The sequence below is a fragment of the Cervus elaphus genome, chromosome 4 (assembly GCF_910594005.1).
Source record: "Cervus elaphus chromosome 4, mCerEla1.1, whole genome shotgun sequence".
Lineage (NCBI taxonomy): Eukaryota > Metazoa > Chordata > Mammalia > Artiodactyla > Cervidae > Cervus > Cervus elaphus.
In genome coordinates this window covers 26905366-26923451 of record NC_057818.1, presented here as the reverse complement: position 1 = coordinate 26923451, position 18086 = coordinate 26905366, and the positions used below count along the sequence as shown (strand labels likewise).

The 18086-nt window shown below is 57.2% G+C and overlaps 1 protein-coding gene across 2 annotated transcripts; it reads right to left on the bottom strand.

The window, feature by feature from the left end:
* Nucleotide 1: 1 nt before the first annotated feature.
* On the bottom strand, nt 2-17884 carry KATNB1 (katanin regulatory subunit B1). 2 transcript variants are annotated; one of them, XM_043898601.1, is made up of 20 exons: nt 17738-17884; nt 16335-16621; nt 11979-12109; nt 9480-9597; nt 6243-6343; nt 5872-5913; nt 5162-5245; nt 4832-4947; nt 4412-4483; nt 4126-4276; nt 3789-3979; nt 3555-3685; nt 3090-3140; nt 2049-2140; nt 1812-1931; nt 1571-1720; nt 1299-1375; nt 1136-1210; nt 781-897; nt 2-421 (listed from the first exon to the last, which is right to left on the bottom strand). In XM_043898601.1, exons 2-20 carry the CDS (start codon nt 16372-16374, stop codon nt 289-291), a joined length of 1992 nt encoding a protein of 663 aa, XP_043754536.1. In that variant the 5' UTR covers nt 16375-16621; nt 17738-17884; the 3' UTR covers nt 2-288. The 2 variants fall into 2 exon arrangements, with proteins under 2 accessions (XP_043754536.1, XP_043754537.1); XM_043898602.1 differs by lacking the exon at nt 17738-17884 and adding an exon at nt 16752-17437.
* Between the last annotated feature and the right edge of the window lie 202 nt (nt 17885-18086).

The following is an 18086-nucleotide window of genomic DNA, read 5'->3' as shown; positions in this document are numbered from 1 at the left end:
GAATAGTTACAAATTTAATAAAATTCACCTTATAAATTACAGCAGCAGCCCCAGGGTTCAGTTCACTGCCCCAGGAAGCAGGAGTTGGGCAAAGCTGGGTAGCTGTTGCTGCAGAGAAGTTGTCAGAGTTCAGGGCTGAGGAGTGGCCAGTGGGCCAGCGCTGCCGCCTCCAGGATGGCCCCAGGGCAGCAGTGGGGGCCGGGCAGAGGCTCATGGGCTGGTGGGTGCACAGGGAACAGGAGTGGGGGCCAAGGCCAGGCCTGAAGGTGCCCCCACTCTCTGGGTTCCTCAGTCCAAGCTGGCCATGAGCAGGTGCAGCTCTCGGAAGGCACTGCCGTGGCGGCCGCTCAAGCCTGACTTGCTCTTGACGAGGCTGCTGATGCTCTTGAGCTGCTTGTAGCAGAGCCGGCACTTGTGCAGCCTGTGGGCAGAGGGTCAGCGCTGGAGGTGGCCAGCCGGCACGGTCCCATGACCCCCGCCCAAGCGCAGGGCCTTTCCTATACTAACCACACCGGCCCTCCTCCCAGGGAAAGGCTGAGACCCAAAGAGCAGGGCCCAGGCCAGAGCCAGGCCATGGAGGAACCCAGGTTCTAGTAACTCCACCTCGTGCCCTGTGCCACTGTCCCAGGCACAGTGACCACCTCTATTGGCTGTTTCACCAGGGCCATCAACAAGCAGGCCTGTGTGCTCTTGCCTGACATGGCACGCACACACACACACAGGCACATACAAACACAGACAAACACACCACACCCCCCCCACACAGCCCGGGTTCCTCACCTCTCCTCCCGGCTGATGTCCACACCCACTGAGGGCGGGGCCGCCAGGATGTCTGTGATGAGGGGCAGAAACCGCTGCAGGATCAGCTTCAGGGAGGTGCAGCCTGTCTGGACATAGCTGCAAGGGCAGAGGGATGGAGAGAATCACTAAACAGAGCGCACGGCTCATGGAGACAAAGCGGGGCAGAGACGGGGCCAGAGGCAGCATGGACTTGTGGTCACTATGGCCTTCCAGATTCGGAGCGGACAGCAGTGTGGTACAGCCACCTCACAAGTGCACCAGCCCTGGGGGTCTTTCCCGTGGTCCACCCCCACCCCGCCCCGCTGTGAGGCAGGTGTGGCTTCCCCATGAGTACCTCTCATACTTGCTCTGCAGAAGCTTCTCGATCTGCGGCAGAACCGTGGTGCACAGATCCAGTTTCCACAGGGAGCTGGGGAGAGGGCCAGGGATACGTGCCCTCAGCACCTGGCCCTGCCCACGCCCCCCGCCACCTCCCATCCCCTGTCACGGCCACTCACGCCTTCTGGTTGACAATGTTAAGGAGGTCTACGACCACAGACAGGTCATTGATGGCCACGGCCGAGTCCACCGACGTCTGTGCAAACAGAGCACCCGTCAGTGGGGACCGGGGACACAGTGGCCCTGCCTGGGTCTGTGATGCGGGCTTTACTGGGGGGTGTACATAAAACTGCAAGGTGTGGTGATTGGAGCCGCCTACCACCCCTTCAACCCCACCCCAGGAAGCTCTATTCTCAGCTCAGCTCTAAACCCAGGCAGAGGTGGCACTTGCCTTGATATCGCCTGTGGTCCACACGCCCCGCACAGTGTCCAGGTTCTTGTGGCGGCTGGTGAGCACGACGCACATGGTGTCATGGCCTTTGCGGATCTGCGACATGGCATCCTCGTCGACCAGCTCTGCCTGCTGGGGGATCTTCACGGCCTGCGTGGGACGGGTGCCCGGATGCTGGCAGCCAAGTTCTGCCCTCGCCCCATGGGCCTCCACCCGCTCTCAGCCTGGGCCCCCCACTCACGGGCAGGAAGTTGGAGGCCTTCAGTCCGATGGGCTCATTGCGGGTGGCAGGAAAGATGGCAGGCTCGGCCTTGGGTGCGGGGGTGGAAGTGATGACCGGGGGCCGGGACAGGACCTCAAGCTGGAAGGGTCTGGAGTTAGCAGGCAGCCAGCCCAAGGCTTCCCGCTCTGCCCTTCTCTCCGGCAAGGGTCACCCCAGCCCTGATTCAGGACACCAAGCCCTCTCCAAGCCTCCTACCGTGCCTGCTCCACCTGGACATACGTTTGGCACCGAGAACTGTGCGTCTGTGGCTGGGCTGGGCTTTGCTGCCTCCTTGGCTGTGGCCATGTCTGGAGATAGAAGGGAAAGATCCCTGGGTCAGGTCAGGTCGGGAGATGGGACAGGCGGGAAGGCAGGGCTCGGGCTGGGACTCTGGGTGGCGCCTCGCCTCTTACAGGGGAGGCCTGGCGGAGGGGGTGGGGCCTGTCCCCTCCCTTTCCACCTACTCAACCACAGGTCTGGCAGAAAGCAGGAACCGAACACCACATGTGGATGGGACCCAGGGAGTGGTGGCCTCAACACCTCACTAGGAATGGAGTGTGTTTTTCAGGGGGGGTTGGTGCTGAGTGGATGGTGAATAGGAGTGTAGGAGAGAGAGGTGCTTCAGGAACCCAGCGTTAGGGGCACAGGAAGATGGCCCCTTGAGGAGAAAGCTGGTGGTGGGGAGGGGTGGGGAGGCGGAGGCTGGGCTGGAAGATGAGGGTGCCCCATCCCACCTTCTCCAGTCATAAAGCAGATCAGATTTTTCTCCCTTCTTAAATTCCCCAGCAGCAAAATCAAACAGCAAAAACCAGCAGCAAAAATCCTCCAGCAGCAACACCCAACCCCCAGGGCCTGGGGACCTGGCCCCCCAAACCCCTGCCCTCCTTTCAGCCTCCTCTCACCTGAGGCTATTCCCTCCCCGTATCCTCACCTGGCCCCCAGGCCTGTCTAATGCACCACCTCTGCAGAGCCTCACAGCCCCCCTGTACACAGGCCCCAGTGCCTCTTACCACCCCGGGCTCCTCCTCCCACGTGGCTGCCTACCAACCGCCTTCCTCACTGGGTGTGGGCACCTGCCTGCTTTTTCATGCTAAGTTAGCAGGGCCGAGTCCCACGCCTGGCACACAGTAGGTGCTTTTTGGGTGAATGGTGGGAAAAGACCCAGGGAGAGAGAGGCTGGGAACTGTCCTGTGGGGGGGTAGCCTAGAAGAGGAAGACTGGGGAGCCTGGGAGGCCAGGCTCTGCCCCCTGACTCACCATCTTCTGGGGGTGCAGGGAAGGGTTCACTTCTTCGGGGTGGCGTCCGACCTGCAGAGGTGAAGGGGGCTGGGGACTCACATGGGCCAGCCCAGGGCTGCTGTCAGAGCCCTCAGGGCCCAGTCGGCCGGGACCCCAGGGCCCCACAGGATGCAGGAGATGGGTCAGTGGTTCCAGGGTGCACATACTGTTGTAGACCGTGATCTGTTCCTAGGGCCTGAACCCTCAGGCTTGCCACTCCTCATGCCCTGGCCCCTGGCAGGCCAAGCACTGAGGGGCTGCTGGGTTTCTGCCGGGGCCTAGAGGACCTGGGGACAGAGCCGGGCCCAGATGTGGGTGAGGAATTAGGCTAAGGGGGCGCAGCAACATGGACACCATCCTGGAAAGGACCATCTGCCTTTGCGTCCCAGAGTGGGATGGTGGGGCTAGGCAGGGATGGGAAGGGAGGGGAGGGGAGGGCCTCACTGATGCTGTTCTTGGGCTGGAAGATCTCATTGTAGTCCTCCGCATTCTGGATCTCGGCCCGAGACTCCCGCTCGTCCCGGTCGTCCTCGCTGCTGGGGCTGCGGCGCTCGCTCTCCGAGTTCTGCTTCACCCTGGGGGGCCGGCCGAGCAAAGGGAGGCGGGGGACGGGTGGTGAGGCCGGGGGGGCCCACCTCCTGCACCCCCCAGCGCCCTCTGAGGCCCCGAGCACCCCACCTCTGAGGCTTGCTGCAGGCGGTGCTGGGCCGCTCGTAGATGCGGCGAAGCGGGGCGCTGGGGTGGGACGACTGCTGCGCCGGAGGCCGGCTGTCCTGCACCGGGTCCCGGGCCACCGTGCCTGTCCTGGTGACCCGCGTCAGGTCCACCACGTAAGAGGAGACGTTGCTCTGAGAGAAGGCCACGCCTATCTGCAGGAAATGGAGGAGCTGGGGCGGGACCCTTCGTGGGGCCCTGAGGGTAGGGTCCCCACAGGGCCAGGAGGGAGTTGGGGGCCTGCGGGGGAGGAGGCCGGCGGCCTGGCGCAAAGGTGCAAGGTGGGCGGTGGCTCTCTCACCAGCTGGTCGTTGCAGATGGCCAGGTCAGCCACCTTGCCCCAGTGGACGAGGACCACATCAAAACAGCGCTCTGGCTCCCAGCCGTAGACACGCAGCGAGTCCTGGCAGCCACTGTACAGGCAGCAGCCATCGGGGTTGAAGAGGATGCTCCTGGGCCAGGTGAGAGGAGGCCGTGGGTCAGAAGCCTCCGGAGAGGCTGCGGGGAGCCCAGGACCAGAGCGGAAGTGGAGGAGACCCGGAGGAGGCCCGGAGGAGGCCCCACCCACCGCCCGGCAGCACGCCTACCTGACAGGCCCAGGCTCCCCTTCGATACAGCTCACCACCTGGAATTTCTCCAGATCCCAGAAACGGATGGTCCTGCAGAGAAAGTCAGGCCCCATGCTGGTTTCTATGCAGGCCAGTGGCTGGGAAGACCCGCTTTTCTGCAGACACTTGCCCACCCACCCCCAGGTCAGGGCTACTCTTGAGCACGTGGGAGGTGGACACTGGCCTTGGATCCAGACCAGGAAGGCCCAGGACACTGGGGTCGGGGAACTGGAGTCAGGAGAGAGATGTGACCTGGGTCCCAGGCTGGCTTGGCTGGCAGTCAGTTCAGTCCAGATAGGATGTGACACCCCGGGACTGAGAGGCAGACGGGGGCAGATACACAACCAGAGCACAGAGGTGTGGCAGTCACAGGTCACGAGCCCTGTTCCTCCTCCTCACCTGTCAGAACTGCCGGAAGCCAGGAGGTACTCATTGGGGTGGAACTCCACCACGTTGACAGGCCCCGTGTGGCCAGGGAACTCGGACATCATCTTGCCAGCAGTCAGATCCCAGAGCTGGGGCAGGGTGGGCTGGAGGTCAGGACCAGCCTGGCCCTCAGCCTCCAGATGACCCTCTCATCCAGTCCGTGCTCTTTATCCACAAACCGCCTCCCACTCTGGACAGTCTTGGGGTGGGCGAGCCCGATGGGGAGGGAGATAAGGACCCAACCTGGGTGTGATTGGCAGACCCCAGTCCCCAGCCCTGGGCCCATGCCTGGCCGGGAGCTACCTTCACCGTGTGGTCATCTGCGGCCGATGCCAACCACTTCCCGTCAGGGCTGAACCGGAGACACCGCACGGCCTGGCTATGCCCCTGAGGACAAGACAGGGCATGCGCACTGGAGGGGCCGGACCCTGCGGGCTCCCCTCCCCAGCCCCTACTCCTCCCTGCCCTCCACAAGCAGTGCTTCCTGGGAGCCGGCAGAGAGGTGACAGACCGCCAGCTGCGGGGGATGCCACAGAGGAACGCCTCCCCATGGGTGGTCAGGGACCCCCAGTCCTGCAGGACACTCCAGATCAAGACCTCATGGTCTTACAGGTTGAGGGGCAATGCGTCCTGCGCCTCTTTTTGGAGAGTTAAATGCCTCCTCTTATGTCAAAGGGTCTAACGACTTCGAAAAATAATTATTAAACTCAGTGCTTCCAAACTCATATGAACAGGAACCCCCTTCACTTAATAACGCCTGTTACCAGGCTACAAACTGTGGAGCACAGTTTGGTGAAGATGGTTCTGTGGGGAGCATGGAAAGCTGGTGCAGACCACCCACTGCACCCCTGCTCTGCTCCAGATGCACGTTTCTCATCTGGACTTTTTGTTTCTCACGTTCTCACCCAGGCTGGATGAGCAGCTCCTCCAGCCCCTCCCAGGGTCTGGGCACCACCCCAGGCTCCATGCCCTCAAGGTGCTTGTGGAATGATGGACAGAGGGGCCTCGCTTACCCTGTATCGGAAGACACAGCCTTTCCTCCTGATGTCCCAGAGCTGTGAAGGGGGGAGCAGAGAGGGGCCGGGGTCAGGACAGGTCACAACCAAGGTGGGCTGTGCTGGGGAGGCCTAGCCAAGCTCAGTCCTGGAGCTTGGGTCAGAGGGCAGTAGATGGCCATGAGCAGAGAGGGGCTCTGAGCACCTCCAGGTCATTATACCCCAAAATGACAGGGGTCTGGAAACTGCTCAGTAAAGCTGGGTATTCCGAGTACAAATGTCTGGCCAGTGCTCCCACATCTCCCTGCCTGGGCGGGGGTGGGACTCACCATCCTGGTTCCATTGCCGGCCCAGTCCCGGGAGAGCCAGGGTGCTGAGTGGTGTCTCACCTTGATGTTTGTGTCCTGGGAACCCGAGGCTACAAACTCGCCATATGGGTGGAAATCCAGGCTGCAGATGTTGGCTTTGTGTCCCATAAGTGTGCGAAGGACTAACAGGGGAGAGAGCAGACAGTGGTGTGAGAGGTGAACAGGACGGTGAGCAGAGAAAGGGCTTCAGTGTTCGTTTCTGTGTGTGCTTTTGTACTGACGGCGCAGAAAAACACAACAGTAACACAGACGTTCAAGGTGAGGAGGAAAGTCAACCAGAGTCCTACCACTCTAACAACTAACTTTTCTTACTTTCCTTCCGAGAGATGCCAGCCATTTCTGCCATTACATGGGCCCCCAGAAAACTCCCCGCAAGCGCCATGTGGCTTGTGCCACTGGGCTTGTGCCAACGTGTTCTCACAATAGTGAAGCCCTGGAGTCAGCAGAGTCGAGCAGCTGCTGCATTTGGTTTACATCCTATGGACATGGAGCTTATGACCTGCCAGGCATCCCATCACACCCGAGACAGCGCGAGGAGAGGGACGCAGGAGTGGTCCAAGGTGGGGGAGAAGCTGCTAGGTTGAAAAGAGAAATCCAGGGGGGCTTTTTGGAGGAGGTGGTATTTGAGCAGGATGTCAATGGGTGGTGGATGAGGGAGGCTTGCGTTTCTATATCAGAGTATTCTCTGGTACCACTCAAATTTGCCTCTTCTCTCTGGCCCCTATGCCTCACTTTTTAGAAGATTTATAATTCTGCTGTTTGAATGAAACTGATCATGCCAAGGGTGCTGGACAAAGAAGTGTGGCAGTCCAGGGATCCTCAGGTTTGAGCCAAGGTGAAACAGGCTGCCTTGTGAGGTAGTGAGCTCTCCAGTGGAGCAGGTGTTCAAGCAGACTCCACACATAATGCTTTAAGGACAAAATTCGAAGACACTAAGATCTGAGCAGCTGTCCTCCCCACACTGTAGCTGTCACATGCCATCGGGGGCTCAACACTGCCTTTCTGGCCAAGGGGGTTTCGGGCACATGCAGCCCAGTCCAGGCCCTGGAGGGTGCACACTCCTCTTGCACATGCTCCAGTCCATGCCGCCCCTGCCAGCCCACCTGCTTTGCATCCCAGAGCCAGGATTCCAAAATCCTGCCCCACCCCAGAGGATGCGGCAGGTCCCACCCCTGCGTAGGCCGGCTTTGTGAAGCCCAGACTGCCTTCCTGTGGGATCCCGGGCTGACCCGCCCTCGCCCTCTGGCTCTCCATGGAAAGCAGGCAGGACCACATTCTTCTGGTGTGATTTCTGCCCTTGCTGTTCTGTCCTGGGAGGGCTCTTGGGGCCTCCTGATGCCCTACTTGGTTGCGGGATCCAGGATCTGCAGAGAGGAGGGGTGTCCAGGGCCTGTCTACCCCACATGGGAACTTCCAAACCCTCCAGCCGAGCAGCTGGACCTTCTAGTGATGGGCAAGTGAAGCCACAGTCAGGCAACCCTTTAACAACCCCTTTTTGCACGTGAGGTGCCAGTTTGCCTCTGTATCATTTCCACCCACGCTGTGGTGGGTGGGGATGGAGGTAGGCCTGAGGTCTTAGGTCTTCCTGCCGAGAATGCTGAGGGCGAGTTTCTCTTTTGTCACTGAAACCCACCCACCCCTGCCAAATGTCAGGGCAGACAGCACTGGGATGGGAGTCCTGACATCGGGATTCGAGGTCAGACACCCCAGCCACGGAGTCTTTAGCAAGTTCAGGGACCTCCTTGGGTCTGTTTGCCCATCTGTCAAAAAAGGAGACAGTGCCAACCTGGATTTGCATCAGAACCAGCTAGAAGCTTATGACAGCCAGATCCTGGGCCCATCACTCTCCTGAGTCAGTTTCTCTGGGAGTGGGGTCTGGGATGTGTCACAAGTAGCTTGTAGAACAGCCAGCCCGGGAGCCCAGGGCTCAGGAATTCCAGACGTCTTTAGTTTCCATTCTTTGCCTACCTCAAGAAATTCCTCACATTCCCTTGTGCATGAAAATCATGGCTGCGAAATCACAACTTTTGGCTTCTCTTTATGTCTTGCTCCTCCATGAATGGCAAATGGCTGGTACCCTCCACTGGGATCTGGGTCTAGGCAGAGGCTTCCCAGAGGTGAACCGCCTGCTGCCTGAGGCTTTTTGCTTTCTTGGCTGGAGCCCAGCCAGCCTGGGCATGCTCCTCCCTGGCCCCTTATCCAGCGACGCCCCCGCCTTGTGGGTCCTATGTGTGGCCGGGCAGTGGGACTGCGTGCTGAGATGCTAAGCTCGCAGCCCCTGTTTTATTATCTAAGAGGTCCTGGGGCTCTGTCTTTCTGAAACAGTCTGCCACTGGGTGGGCAAGCATCACCCAAGAGGCTCAAGTGAGGTCCTAACTCGAGGACCACCTATACGAAAGCAGGATGAACCTGGCCACTGGGCATGCATGGCCACTGGGCATGTGTGGCCAATGGCCTCCATCCTGCAGCAGAGCATCCTGCAGGCACCAGAGGAGAGGCCAGAATGACCTTTAAGTCTCAGCCAGGCAAAGAGGGCATCATTTTGGGGAGAGGCAGACTTGGCAAAAACCCATGCCACCCCTTCCTCTCCCATCCTTCAGGGAGCAGATGGCCTCCCACCTGGCATGCTGCAAGGTCCAGACTGGAGGCTGGCAAAAAGCAGTGAGCAAACAGGTTTTACTTAGACCTCTGAGTGTCAGCCTGCACAGTGTTCTGAAAAGTATGTTGAGTTAGCTGTCAACCTTTAGAAATGGGTGGATTCCACATAAATGCCCAGATTCCCAGCTTCTCTTAAAAAATCTGTAGAGCTGGCAAGACTGTGCCCACATTCCGATGTGGCAACAGCCGGTGAGGCTGAGAGGCAGCCCCCATTCTAGGGAAAGTGGGACTCCCTATTTGGCTCAGAACTGAGGGCATGAGGCTCCAGACCAAGACCCCAGCGAGGACCCAGTACAAGGATGAGAATGTGCACACCAACGCCCTTCACTGTGAAACCTGAGGACACTGGGGAGAAGGTCCTACAAGCCTGCAGGGGGGCGGGGGGAGGCAGGGGAGGAGAGAAGCAGGTCCCATGAGAGGGATCTGGGATGACCTCCCAAAGCAACCCTGGAACCTAAAATACACTGTCGGGTCAGTGAACCAGGAGAGAAGCACCCAACCTAGTCAGGACAGGCTTCCTGGAGAAAGTGGCTGGACGGGAAAGCTGGGGACAAGCACAACTGCAGGCACGCGTGGGGGGAGGCAGGCGTGGGCACCTACTTTTGGCAGCTTCCAGGTCCCAGACGCGGATGGAGCCCGACTGGGAGCCGGCCACGATGAGCTCCTCGGGGGTGTTGAGACGGACGCTCTCCACGGGGGACGTGTGACCCGTCAGGCTCTGAGGAGAGAAGGTAGCAGCTTTGGTGCGCTGTGTCAACAGACCCCCAGATGCTGCCCCCAATCCTGGATCCCCAGGAAGCTCATCAAGCAGGGATCCTGTGGCCCCCCAGGCCTCTCGGCTCCCAGGGCTGAAAGTGGGCCAGACCCCAGCCACACTCCATCACCCGCTGTGCTCCCGACAGGAACGTCACCTGCAGGAGCGGCCCTCCGGGGGGCGGCTGACCCTTCAGTCCCAAGCCCATCTCTACTCTGCCTGGCCCAGCCCTCCAGAGGGGAAACCACGGCAGAACTGAGGTCTGACCTGTCAGTGGCCTCTGGAGCCCCCAGGTCCCCAGGGGCTGACCCCCACCAGAGGACCCGGGAGTGATTCTGCTGGAAACACAGACACTCTCCCCAATTCAGACCAGCCTCTGTTGATTCTTTTTCAGTTGGGGTGTGTTACTCTGGCATTTCAGGGAGCGGGAAACACACCTGAACCCCCAAAACAAAGTGATGCAAAACAATTTCAATTCTCTTCTTAACCCGATCTCAGTTCTGACCTTACCCTTGGCTGCGGTTTGGGTCAGATCTCAGCTGCCCTTTGGATCTCACAAGAACACTGAGTTGATCACGTTTCTACTGATAAACCTCACTCCTTTTTATCTTTACTCGGTCAAGAGTCAAAAGAACACTGCCGTGTGTGGCAAGATTGGAGGAGGAGAGGGCAAGCTTCAGTGCCACCGATGAGAATGTAAATTGACTTCTGGAGAGCAGTTTGGCAATATGTTTTGAAAGCTTTATAAGAAGTACACACCCACAGATTCAATCTTATGATTGCAGATCTGTCTGAAGATTTAGGGAGATGAGGATGTGCCCCACTGTGGCTAGGCTGAGCCAAAAACCCGGCTGTGACTTCCACACTGGGAGCCAGGTTCAACCCTACAATGGGATACCATGAAGCTATTAAAACTCGTGTTGTAAAAGGGTATTTGCTGACACAGGAAAACACTCTCAACGTTGCTATATTTAAAAAAAACCAGGCTACAGAAGAGTAAGACAGTGTACTGGAAACATATTGTTATATATTTCTGTGCGTGTACACGTGGGCATGTTTACATGTGTACACATAGGCACAAGTCTGCACACACATGCACGCACATGTGTCTGTATCAGCCCCTAGTAGCACACAGACCAAAGTACCAGGTGTAATGGTCCTTGGGTAATCAAACTGCACAGAACTCATTTCTGTATTTTTTTCCCCTCCTGTGTGATTTCGTTTTGGAAAACGGTTTTTGGCATTGAATACAGCTGTGTAACCAGGGGGACAGTGCTAACAAACTGGAGCAGAACCCTACAGGGACCTCCTAGGAGAGACACCACCCACCTCCATGTCCTTTGCCTGTCTTTTATCTGGAGAAAAACTTTTGTCAAAGAACAAATTCAATCAGAGAAGTAAGGAAAATGCAGAAGAAGCAAAGGAAAGCAGCCAAACGAGACCAAATAATAAGAGTTTAGTCATTAAACAAAGTCAAGGAGCTTTGGTTCCTTCTCAAGGGCTCTGGATCCTGACCTGAACCCTATCTTGTCAAGCTATCTTGTAGATATCAAAACTCCCACCAGATGGAAGAAGCTGACTGACTACGTGACGACCACACTGTCACCATGACATAAGATGCCACAGTTCTGAGAACTGGCCTCAAAGAAACGGGAACAAACAGACCGTGGGGCTGAAGACGCTGCTGGGTGGACCACCGCACAGCCGACTTCTGGTGACGTCAGAGCTGGCTGTGCTGCTCTGCACGTGGCTCCCTCGCATCAGCTACACACCTCTGAAACTCCCCTTTAAAAGTTCTTGCCCTCTGATCAATAGTGGGGAACTGGCCATTGGACACAAGACCACCTCCCCACCAGCTGCCAGCTTCCTGAATAAAGCAACCTTTCCTTTCAACCAACACTTGCCTCTGGTGTATTGGCTCCCAAGCCAAGCAGAGTCGAGTTCATTAACACTATTAAAGAACCAGTCCTCTAACTAGCTCCAACCAGGGGCATTCAAATCCCTTTTGTGGAATGAGGTGGGCAATGAATCAAAATAACCCTGCATGTAACTAACAGGCAAGTGTATAGGCCAATGGGGAAGGGAGGCTCAGATTCGGGCCTGTAGGCTTATTTTAGCCTTTTCATACAGGCTCCCCAGAATTCCTTCCCACGACCAGGTGACCGCCCCCGCTCCCCATTCCTGAGGACTGGCTGCTGTCCCAGCCATCTGGGTCGTTCTGGACTTCCCTGAGCAGACAGCTGGAGGGGAGCACTGATGTGCTGGGTTTCTGCAAAGCTGCCCACTCCCAGCACCCATCCCTGGCCTGCCCATCTGCCCCACCCTGCCCACCGGCCGAACCTCACCATGATGCAGTTGGGCTTGTTGATGGACCACAGGTTGACGCGGCAGTCATCCCCGCCCGTGGCCAGCAGCCGGCCCGAGGCTTTGCCCAGCACCAGCGAGGACACATTGCTGGCGTGGGCCACGATCTCCTCTATACAGGGAAGAGCAGAGGGAGAAGACAGTCAGGGGCCTGACAGGCCACGTGGAGGCAGGCTGGGCCTTATCCTGCTCGGCCCCCATCCCTGGCACTGGAAGCCTGGAGGGAGGGCCCTGCTCCCTGCGGCTCCCTTTGGTGCCCAGAAACACCCCATGAGCAAGTGAGACAGTGCAGGGCTTGGGCCTGAGACAGAAACAACAATTTCTCAACTTCAGTCACTCTCATCCTACCCTTAAGCCTCATGATTTTTTTTTCCTTTTTCTGCATATCAACGGGTACTATTATTAAGTTACTATGATCAGTTTTAAAAACTGACTTGCTATTTTTATTTAGCTTTGTCATTTAAGCAATAACACACATGAAAATTACAAGCTTGATATGTTCACTACATTTTTTCTATGATACAAAAAGAAAAATGAAAACAATGATTAAAATAAAAAATATTGACCTATGTACCACCTAAAGGCCTCGCAACTGCCCTTTGGTGTTCCTGCTTGGGGAAACCCACTTTCAGAACCATACAGGTCAACGGCAGACAAGCTGTCCCCAGGTGAGCTCAGCCAGGGCTTCAGCATCATAGACTGGGCTCTGGTCTGAGCTCTGCTATTGCAGGCTGTGTGGCCTTGGACAAGTTGCTCACCCTCTCTGAGTGCTGCCCTCCTCAGGTAAATGGGGATAATAATAGTGTGTGGCTCACTGGACTGCTGAGGATTCACTGAGGACATTCCTGTGAACTTCTGTGAGGGGCTGAATACTCATGGCTGCCAGGCAGGCTACAGATCAGACATCATGGAGAGTGGGCACTGCGGCCCAGGAGAAATCCAGGAGGTGGGCTGCGTGAGGAGGGAGCAGGAGGCAGTTGAACTGAGGGGTTGGGTGTGAGAGCCGAATGGACAGAGAAGGAGGTAAGGTCACTGTGGGTGGCCCCGAGGGCCCATGGCCTGGACTTGGGGGGGAGGCAGGGTTGCAGCAGACACTAAGTCTCAGAGGGCATCGCCAGAGAAGGAACAGGCAAGGAAGCAAGAGGCAGCCCAGGTCTCCGAGCCAGGGCCTGAGTAGTTTCTCCTGAGAAGGGGGAGGAAAGAAACAGCGTCCCCACACAGACAAGGGAAACATGCTGATGTGCTGAGGCAGCTGGGAGGCTGGCCTGGGCCATGCTGAGGGAGAGGGCGGTGCAGCTGCTCTGCAGAGGCCCGACCTGGGTGCCTGCTCCAGCCTCCAGCCTCCACCCTGCCTGGCGGTCTCCGTGGTGCCGGCCTCAGACCGCAGGAAGGCTGGCAAGCTGGGCTGGGGAAGGATGCTGGCCAGGCGGCGTGCCTCACAGGGGCTGTCAGAACTGCCTGGGGGACTAGGCCCCAGGCTCAACCTCACAGACGACACCCCACCTCAAGGGGTGGCGGTGTCAGCCCCAGCCAGGTGAGAGCCCCCGGCAGGCCCAAACGTGAGCCGGGGCCTGGGGGACCCTGCCCCTGGAGTCGAGGAAGCTGGGCTTCTCTCTGGTCCACACCTCGGCCAAGCAGCCTTCTGTCCCTTGGACACTGTAGCACAGATGCGTGGGTGCCCTGGGGCTCTGGTCACAGAGAGCTATCTGTTCATGAGCTTCTGTTGGGCCGGACTGACTGCCCAATTTAGCTGGAGGCCAAACAGTCTTCCCCTCCAAGCATTGCGACCCCCCAGCCCGGGGCCCCTCCCGTTCTCTGAAGACATGCCCTACATGTGATGCCCTCCACGCGTGACCCACCAGGAGGCCTAGCTGCCCACCCTGCCTCTCAGCCTTCCCAGGGAAATTTCGGGCTGGGCCCCACCGCACTGGGTCTCCTGGGCCCACTGCCACCCTTCTCTGCATCTCAGGACTGCTGCCTACAGAGACAGCCATTAACACATAGTATGACTGTTTCCTGGGTGTCCGCGAGAGGCCCTGTGCTGAGAGACGGTGGGGAGTGACAGTGATAAGGTTCTCGTCTCCATGCTCCAGCCTGGTCAGATGGCTCTGGGGACAGGGCATCCAGCCCAACGAACTGCAGATTTTAGGGCAAGCAGAATTTGAAGATTGGGCCCTTCGAGAAGGTCTCACACTACTCCCCTGCAAGAAGCCTGACCAGGGGATTGGCTGGAACCCCTGGAGGGACCAGCGGGTGGGGTGTGGAGAGGGGAGGCACACTTCAGGCATCAGGCAGAGGAGGGCTCGGCACAGGGCACTAGCCTAAGAGCTCCCAGTCTGGCCTGAAGGATGGTACCCTGCAGTGGCCCAGGCCTGGGTACCAAATTTAAATGCAAACAAATAGAAGTCCTCACAGCAGGCCAGGCCAATGGCTGCTGCTCTACTGTGGGGCCCAGGCTCATGCTGGTTTCCCAAGCGCAGGGGGCACAGTCTGGAACCCACATCCCAGCCAGAGCTAGGGGGACACTGTGTTCTGGTCAGAAGCACTAAGCACCTGCATGCCAACAGAAGGTGCAAAGAACTGGGCTTCAACAAGCACTTTCTGATCCTCCTCAGACTCTGGAACCATAAGGAGCCAGAGGTCATTTGGCCTTTGAGCTCTTTAGACAATTTATACCCATGGAAACTGCTGTGCACATCAAACTGTCAGCAGATGCCCAACGTGCCTGATCACGTCGCCTCCCACCTGAATGCTCTGATGGCTTGGCCTCGCCTTTCCGATAAAGTCAAAGCCTCAGAAGGGCTGGGTAAGGTCCCAGAAGACCTTATCAGCCTATGTGGCACCACATTCTTCCCACAGCATGCTGCAGCCCATGGCCTCCTCTGAGACCTTGAAACCCACCAAGTTTCCTGCCTCAGGGCCTTTGCACATGCTGTTTAGGCAGCCCACCACACTCCTCTACTCCCACCCCCTCTATCAAGTAGTTAACTGATTTAAAGCACACGTTCCAGCTTGAAATCAGAGAAGGAGAGATAGGTGGGTGTGATTAACTGATTCCCAAATGCTGTGCTCCCCAGACTCTAAGCCCCACTGTTACCAGGACCTTGCCTATTTTGCCCTCCACTGTCTCCCCAGTGCCTGGTTCTTCCCTGGTTTCTCAGCAAAAACCAACTGTTGAAGGTATATATACATAACCCCAATAAATACAGAGCCATTCTGTCCAAAGTGCACCTCCTTGGGAGCCCATAACATGATTCTCCCTAAACTCTGGAACTGAGGAGTAATTTGAACATGGCCCAATCTTCTCATTTACAAATGAGGACACTGAGACCCAGCAGAGAGTTTTGCTCAGGTTCTCACAGTAAAAAGTGGAGGAGCCCAGCCCTGCTTCTGAAAACAGCCCAGGGACAGCTCATAGCAAAGGATGACCAGTTTGGACACACGAGATCTATGCCAGCCAGTTATTACTAGAGGAGTATGGCCCACAGAGGCACCAGGTGCAAAGCAACAGGTCTCAAAATATGATCCAGGGAACCCTGGGACCCTCAAGATCCTTTCAGGGGATCCAAGAGAACAAAACTACTTTTATCATAATACTAAGATGGAGTTTGACTTTTATACTCTCATCTCCTCACAAGAATATAGTGGCATTTTCCAGAAGATACATGACATGTGATGACATCATCACTATCAGTACGTTTGTGCGTTATGTTTTCAAATGTCTCAATATTCACTTCTGAAGTGGTAAATGTGGGTAGATATGAGTTCCATAAACAAAAACTCTTTGGGATCCTCAGTAAGTTTTAAGAATATAAAAGCATCCTAAGATCAAAGAGTTTAGAGGTGTCAGTTTACAGTAATGGTGAGGGTGGGTGGTACCTGGATTCAGATACATTGCAGAGGCTATTAGCAGCCCCCTGTCTACCCTCTCACCTCCGACCCAGGCCCAAGATGTTCTCATCTGATGAGGGAGCTTGACTGGTGAGATGTCTGAAAACACCAAGGACAACTTTGAGGGGCACCATCCCATCTGCTGGCCTAACTGGAAATCCTGCTAAGTGCTTCATTATGTTCATTTTCTCACTTGAATCTCACAGCAGTTCTAGCATGGAAGTGTGATTATCTCATCGTACAGACAGGAAACTAAACCTCTGAGAGGTTAAGTCACTTAGGCAATGTCACTCAGTGCCAAAGTCATGATTTGCAAGTTGGTCTATTTTATGCCAAAGCCTGGGAGTCTCCCCTTGTGCCACGAGTGGAAGACAAAGTTGAGGGTCCAGGCCACCCACCAACAAACAGCTACCGGGGTAAATGGGGTAAGAAAGCAAGCCACTCACGCAACTTCCAGGCCGTCTTGGTGACCACAGGGGTGGCCATCCTTCAGCTGGCTGGCACCTGAAGCTCCACCCACAATATACTGTGCTTTCCTTGTGGGGTGGGGGTGGATCCCCCCCAGATCCACCAATCAAGTTGGCAGGGAGTTTCCACACATGCAGGCAGAGGGAATGCCTCGTCTCCGGACCACCTGGTGGTTTTAAATCATCCACAGCAGCAGCCCGTGGGTGCCTTTTGGGATCCTGGGTGATGGAATGTCAAGCTTGAGCCATCTCAGCTCAACACTGGGCTGGAATACAAACAGAGGTGAAGGCTTGTTAGCAAACACTCAGGGGGAGTTCAGGGGGTCCCTGGGTTCACAGAACTGCAGCTGCAGCTCCCTCGATGACCAAGGTCACTTGATAAAAACAGACACCCACCAAAGGCACCAGAGACAAGAGCTCCACTGCAAGCTGGGTTTGAGAATCTGGAGAGGGGGTATCTCAGGCAGGGTGGCTGAAGCACAGAGAAAAAGAAGCTTCTCTCAGAGGCCAGGATGATGGGAGGAGGTTCTGTTCCAGGAGGTTGGCTGCCTGAAATGCAGCTGAAATGCAGCAGCTGCAGTGGGGCGGGGAAGAAAGACCACATGTCCGCAGTTCCGATAGATCTGAGAGAGTCAGTTTTGTCTGACGTATGGGAAGGGGGCGGAGTCAGAGACTAAGTTTAGGGGGCCACGAGAGGCACCCGAGAGATAGAGACTGAAGTTTTCTCTAGGTAGAGTCTTGAAGTGGGCCCTGGGAGTCCAGTATGAATCAAGGGAACTACTCCAGGTCCCTGCCATTACCAAGGGCAGTGCTGGGAACTAGGCCTCCAGACTGGGCATGAGTCGGTATGACTCTTCAGCATTAAAAGGCGGCCTCATGGAGCCTTCTATCCGCTCCTCCAAGCCTCTTTCTCCTGGATTCCCCAGGTCTGCCTCTCTAATTCTCCATTCTCTCCTCCTTCTCCCTGCCGCCTGTGTGTGCACATCCGGTCTCCAGGGCTCCCTAACTTGGCCCCTGCCTCGCCAGACCCTCTTAAGTCCCCCCTTTTCTCTCTGCTATCAGTATTCCCATTCATTCACTCTCCTGCTTCAAGTGTCCCCATTCATCCCCCCTCCTCCCGCAGACCCCCGGCTCTCCTTCCGGCCTCCCAGGATTTTCCCCTAGGGCCTCCACGCCGGTCCCGCCCCTCCCGAAGCTGGGGCTGGTCCCTCGGCCTTGCCTAACCCTCCCACTCCTCTCAGCACTGGCTCCAGCCTCCCTCCGCCCAGAGCCTTCTCCGTCGCAGCATCCCGGCCTGGCCCCGCCTGGCTCGGCCCAGCCCAAGGCTCAACCTCCCCTCGCCGCGTCGCCCCTTCGCCCCCTCGCCCCCTCGCCCACTCCACCTGCAGCTGCGGCTCGGGAGGCCGAGGCTCCGCTCCAGGCGCGACCCCCACTTGCCTCCATCCCCTGGCCTGATTGGCCGCTGCTTGACAACCGACCCTCACAACAAAACCTCCGGCTCAGAGCCCCTCCTTCCTCACTCCCAGCACCAATCAGCCGCCGCGAGCACTCCACCTCCCTTCGGGTATGACCAATAGAAGCAGGCGCTTCTGCCGCCCTCTCCTAAGTGCCCGCCCTCTTTTCCTGAATTGGACTAATCATGAGGAAGGAGCGTTCAAGAGTCGCCCCGGCCTCTAGTGAACCAATGCGAGCTGCCGTTTCCTTGGTTCCGCCTCCGCCTCAAGCTTTCCC

What these genes read in the sequence shown, in the direction of transcription:
- KATNB1 (XM_043898601.1), bottom strand. Translation starts at nt 16,374, where the DNA reads ATGGCCACCCCTGTGGTCACCAAGACGGCCTGGAAGTTGC. An exon ending in CAGATGACCACACGGTGAAG is followed by an intron (nt 4,948 to 5,161) that starts GTAGCTCCCGGC and finishes ACCCTGCCCCAG; the next exon opens with CTCTGGGATCTGACTGCTGG. An exon ending in CCCTGCACCCCCAGAAGATG is followed by an intron (nt 2,141 to 3,089) that starts GTGAGTCAGGGG and finishes TTCTATCTCCAG; the next exon opens with ACATGGCCACAGCCAAGGAG.